At 31.3% G+C, this 6,262-nt stretch overlaps 1 protein-coding gene across 1 annotated transcript; it reads left to right on the top strand.

Annotated features, from left to right (window-relative positions):
* Window positions 1–1,868: 1,868 nt before the first annotated feature.
* On the top strand, window positions 1,869–5,803 carry LOC106380419 (S-locus-specific glycoprotein S13-like). The gene is made up of 2 exons (XM_013820176.3): window positions 1,869–4,987; window positions 5,540–5,803. Exon 1 carries the CDS (start codon window positions 3,673–3,675, stop codon window positions 4,738–4,740), a length of 1,068 nt encoding a protein of 355 aa, XP_013675630.1. The 5' UTR covers window positions 1,869–3,672; the 3' UTR covers window positions 4,741–4,987; window positions 5,540–5,803.
* The last annotated feature ends 459 nt before the right edge of the window (window positions 5,804–6,262 follow it).

The raw sequence follows: 6,262 nt of genomic DNA, 5'->3' as shown, positions 1-6,262 counted from the left end.
TCCCAATATTCATGTGACCAAATGGGTTACATGAAGGGAAACTTATACGGAAGAGAGAACAAGAATGGAAATAACACATTGTATCCATAATTCAAGTAAAAAAACATGTCGTTCAAATGTTTTCAGTGTCTAAATTATGAAGGTAAGTAAGGAGTCCATATCAAATGATTAAAATACAGACAAAAGATATACTTTATAAAGCCATGAAGAAACAAATTGTTTACATACCCTTTATAAAAAGTTTATAGATTCTTTATAAATAATTTATATACCCTTATAAATGGTTTATAAAATTTATGTATTGTTTTTATAAAATTTTATAAATGATTTATAAACTCTTATTAATTATTTACATACTTTTATAAATCCTTATAAACTATATTACATACTCTTATAAATAGTTTTATAAGCCTTTATAAATGGTTTATAGACTCTTACAAATAATTTGTAAACCTTTTTAAAAGGTTTATAAAATTCATGAATTGTTTTTAATAAATTTTATAAATGATTTATAAACGCTTATTAATTATTTATATATCCATAAAAACCCTTATAAACTATTTTACAAACTCTTATAAATTGTTTTTATAAGTCTTTATAAATTGCTGTAGACTCTTATAAATGATTTAAGAGACTTTCTAGTTGGTTCCTAAACCTATAAAACTTAGAAATTGAATACATAACCCATATAAATTGTTTATAAACTTTCATAACGTTTTTATAAACAGTTATAAATGGTTTATAGACTTTATTAATTGTTTTATAAACCTTTATAAATGGTTTAGAGACTCTTACAAATAATTTATAAACTTTTATAAATAGCTTATAAACTTAAAAAATTGTTGTATAAACTTTTATAAATGATTTGTAAACTCTTATTTGCTCTTAAGCTTTCTTTTCTCTTCATTTTTATCTTCTTTCATGTGTTATTGCCCTATATCATATGCTGCAAAAAGTAAATCCACAAATCCTTGTTCCCATTAGCTTTTCTTCCTTTTATATCCTTGTTGAACTAATTGTACAACACTGTCAAAATCCATGTCATCAAAATCAGGATGTGTTGGGGTCACCAAATGTTTGTATTCCTCAAAGAATTCAAACACTGTATTAACCGCAAGATGTAAAAAAGAATAAAAAATGTATTATAAGTCTCTACAAATCTCTAATTTATAAATTTATAAACTCCTATAAAACTACATTTATAATCTTTTATAAAACGCTTCACATTATTGACCAAGACATCAATTGGATAATCACTTTTGGATTGTCTAGTGGTTCTGTTCCATCTTCATAAATCCTCGGAGGCAATCACGAAGATGTGCAAAATTCATTGCTATCTAACTGCAAGACGAAATAAAAAGATGATGTTAACTTTTAATCATGGTCTAAAGATACCTTATCCAAGCATAATGTTCATGTATTTCGGTAACAGTCTTACAAATAACAAAACACAAGACTTCTCGAGTTCACACGTTTATATGTTGTTCTATAGACATATAGACATATACGATGAACTCTTGTTTAAGAACTTCTTTTATAAAACCTTGTAAATCATTGAGTTGTATTATCAACAATATCCTAAAATCCAGATTTATAAGGGGTTATAATTCCTTAATATGCAATGTACTATCGAAAAATCTCTCTCTTAGCCGGAACTATTCAGATGACAAGTTCAAATCAACCGTATTCTATTTTTGGATGAACAGAAGGAAGAAAATCCTATTGAAACTCAGATTTATAAAGGATTTTAAGTTGTCAAAAACTCAATGTTCACTATCGAAACTGTTTCTCTTAAATCGACATGTTCAAATGAGAAGTCTAAAGCAACAATGATATGGACTTAATAAAACGATGATATGAACTTCTAATCATGGCTTAAAGATACCTTATCCAAGCATAGTGTTCGTGTATTTCGACAACAGTCTTACATATAATATAGGATAACACAACACAAGACTTCTTGAGTTCACACATTTATAGGTTGTTCTATAGACATATACAATGAACTTTTGTTAGAAAACTTCTTTTATAAAACCTTGTAAATCATTGAGTTGTATTATCAACAATATCCTAAAACCCAGATTTATAAGGGGTTATAATTCCTTAATATGCAGTGTTCACTATCGAAAATCTCAATCTTAGCCGGAACCATTCAGATGACTAGTCCAAATTAATTGTATTCTATTTTTGGATAACAGAAAGGAGAAACCCCTAAAATTACTTGAAACCCAGATTTATAAAGGGTTTTAAGTTGTCAAAACTCAATATTGTTCGCTATCGAAATTGTTTCTCTTAGATCGACATGTTCAAATGAGAAGTCTAAACTCTAAAGCAACCTTGTTTGATTTTTTTGATAAGAGAAAGAACAAAATCAAAAAATTACTCGAAACAAACAAAAGGATACAGGAATTAGAGACATACGAGTTGTGAATCTTGAACAGGAATCAACATTTTGAAGGCTTTGAATCACGATTCTCTGTAATCCGTTTTCGTCGCCGGCTGCGTGAGAGAGAGACGACGGATCTGGACGGAGACGGCGGGTCTGAACGGAGACAGCAGATCTCGACGAAAGAAGATGGATCTCGAAAAGAGAGGAAGAATCGATGATTGAGGAGAAGATGAGGTAAGGGTACTATTATCTTTTGTTCATTAATGAAAGTGGTATTTATGAAAATGTCCCTAGATTGGTGGTAAAGTTGAATAGTGTTATCAAACAAAGTCTAAAAATAAAATTTTTCCTTATTTTTTTGAAACGGAGAAAGTATAATATAGGTAGTTATTGTTCTAAAAAGAAAGAAAATATAGGTAGTTATTTCGAGATTTCTTGTGAATGTTGATCGTGAAAGTGTGGAATGGGCGAGGTGGACTCAGAATTTTTTTTTTTTTTTAGCAAATATTTGAACTGACACGTATTGTAAGTGTTTTGAAGAATACCTTGCATGTGGTGAGTGAGGTACGATAAACAAAGGCTGTAGTAGAATTGAAAACCAAAATGTATGGTCAAAACAATGAAAAACTTTCTGTATTGTAAATCTTACTAAATGCGGAATTATATACACTCGCGAACGATGAACTACACTCAATTTTTTTTTCTTAAAAAAAACTACAATTTTTCAAAAAAAAATAATAATAATGAAAAAACTTAGCTAAAAAAAAAAAATTCACAAGACATCACCCGACGTAAACCAAGACAAAAGTTTTGATTTAGTTAGACCAAATTCTACTCTTTTCTTTTGGTTAAGAACCAACGTAAACTCTAGTTGTTCGTTTAATCTTCCACAATCGTTGGACGAAATGATACGAAAATTTTCAGTATACTTCGAATGTATAGAATGATGCTTTGAGTACACCATACTTGCGGAATACCATATGCTATGTGTTTTCTTTTCGAGAACACCGTATGCAATGTTGGCAGCGTGAGAACTAATAACGTGTAGGTATAAAAGTAGTTGACGAATGATACAAGTTTATGGAAGTGAATTAATCGATGGGATGAAAAAGTCATGGACTATGGAAGAACACAACATTTTGCTTGCCTGCTAGGTTCGTCATAATAATTTAATTTCGAATTTTCTTGCGAAGTAACTTGGGATGTATATATATATATATGCAAGTTAGGACAAAACTAATAAGAATAAAGAAAAAAAAAAGGAAAGGAAGTGGTGGGGAGAGATGAAAGGGGTACTAAAGAACATTTACCACCATTCTTACACCTTCTCGTTCTTGCTAGTCTTCCTTGTCTTGATTCTATTTCATCCGGCCCTTTCGACCTATGTCAACACTATGTTGTCTTCAGAATCTCTCACAATCTCAAGCAAGAGAACACTTGTATCTTCCGGTGGAGTCTTCGAGCTTGGTTTCTTCAAACCCTCGGGACGCTCGCGTTGGTATCTCGGAATATGGTATAAGAAGGTCCCCCGGAGGACCTACGCATGGGTCGCCAACAGAGACAACCCTCTCCCCAATTCCAGTGGAACCCTCAAAATCTCTGGCAACAATCTTGTCCTGCTAGGTCAGTCTAATAACACTGTTTGGTCGACAAATCTTACTAGATGTAATTTGAGATCTCCAGTGATAGCAGAGCTTCTGCCCAACGGTAATTTTGTAATGAGATACTCCAACAACAAAGACTCAAGTGGGTTCTTGTGGCAGAGTTTCGATTCTCCGACAGATACTTTACTTCCGGATATGAAACTAGGTTACGATCTCAAAACAGGCCGCAACAGGTTCCTTACATCATGGAGATCATATGATGATCCGTCAAGCGGGAATACCACGTACAAACTCGACATTCGAAGGGGATTGCCTGAGTTTATTCTTCTTATAAATCAACGTGTTGAAATACAAAGGAGCGGTCCGTGGAATGGAATCGAGTTTAGTGGCATACCGGAGGTGCAAGGATTAAATTACATGGTTTACAATTATACGGAGAACAATAAAGAGATCGCTTACTCGTTCCATATGACCAACCAAAGCATCCACTCCAGATTGACAGTCAGTGACTATACACTCAATCGATTCACGTGGATCCCGCCATCACGGGGGTGGAGCCTGTTCTGGGTTTTACCAACGGACGTGTGCGATTCGCTTTACTTCTGTGGATCTTATTCTTACTGTGACCTAACCACGTCACCTAACTGTAACTGTATTAGAGGGTTCGTTCCCAAGAACAGTCAGCGGTGGGACTTGAAAGACGGATCACAGGGGTGTGTGAGGAGGACGCGGCTGAGCGGTAGTTGAGATGGGTTTTTGCGGTTAAATAACATGAAGTTGCCGGATACTAAGACTGCGACGGTGGATCGGACCATTGATGTGAAAAAATGTGAAGCGAGGTGTCTTAGCGATTGTAACTGTACGTCGTTTGCTATTGTGGATGTTCGAAACGGCGGATTGGGTTGTGTGTTTTGGACCGGAGAGCTCGTTGAGATCAGGAAATACGCCGTCGGTGGTCAAGATCTTTACGTCAGATTGAATGCTGCTGATCTAGGTTAGTAATTTATTCTCTTACAATAACACATCATCGGATTATCCTACGTCATCAATAATTTTTACTTTTGTCCGGTTGAGGAAGTCTCCCTATTTCTTTCCCCATCCAAATATTTTACATGTCTTATGAAATCCAAGTTGTTTTTGTTTTACTCTATAAATTTTAAGAAATAACTAAAATTAAATTAATTGTATATAAAATATATTTAATAAAAATATATAATTTGTTTTGAAATGCAAAGGAAATAGTACTTGCACATACTTTAATTAGCATTGAACAAAACTGCTTAAATAAGAGTTTAAAATTAATCATTTTAAACATTTATTTCAATATTCAAATAATCTTCTTTTTTTTTTTTGACATATATTCAAATAATCAATCTGAGCCATTCATCCAAATAAGTAAATAAACAAAAAGGAAAAAAAGGGATAAGTATAATTGGACAGTTACATAGAAAGATATTGATAGCTAATAATCCCATTGATAAAGTATGCGTCAAAAAATGGATATCAATATTATTGTGACATTACATGCGTTCGTATGTATTTGCAGGCACTGGCTAACTCTAATAAGGAAGATGCATAAAATATGGTAGCTGGATAATAAAAGTGCTGGTCTACTACACATTGAGGTTGTAGCAGAATAGCCGAATAAATACATTGCAGTGGTAATATTATAAGACTAACTGACATATTCATGTATGGATATAAATATTTATAAATAATCAAATTATATTTAATGAATGTGTTGTTTCCACTTGTTGATCAATTTTAAATCATTTTATGATTTATATATAATGAAAAATAAATATAATATATATTATGTTGTTATTTCAATTTAATATGTGATTTCATATATAACAATTTAGATAGGTTCACATTTTGGCATATTAGATTATTTAAAAAAAATTAACTAAATCATAATTAATTTTGGATTTAAATAGATGAAAGTAATATTATTTTTAATTATTTTTTGTTCTATTCATTCTATTACTTAATAAATATATTTTATTGCAATCTAATTATGCTAAATGTGAATAATTTTGTTATATTCATTTAGTTTAGTATTCATCTTACATTTTTAAGTACTTTATATTATTTGTATATGTTGTCTAAAACAAACTTAGAAGAAGAAGAATACAAATTAAAAATATTGATTTTCCCAATTTAAAAGTAAATAATTAGTAAGTTTTATTTTGAAAAGAAAATAGAAAACTTTAAATCCGTAGATATTTTGAACTAAAAATCGTATAACTACCATATAAAGTATATAATA

The sequence above is a fragment of the Brassica napus genome, chromosome C3 (assembly GCF_020379485.1).
Source record: "Brassica napus cultivar Da-Ae chromosome C3, Da-Ae, whole genome shotgun sequence".
In the NCBI taxonomy this organism is placed as follows: domain Eukaryota; kingdom Viridiplantae; phylum Streptophyta; class Magnoliopsida; order Brassicales; family Brassicaceae; genus Brassica; species Brassica napus.
This window is presented reverse-complemented; position numbering and strand designations above follow the sequence as displayed.

Coding starts and splice junctions, on each gene's coding strand:
- LOC106380419 (XM_013820176.3), top strand. CDS start 3,673: ATGAAAGGGGTACTAAAGAACATTTACCACCATTCTTACACCTTCTCG.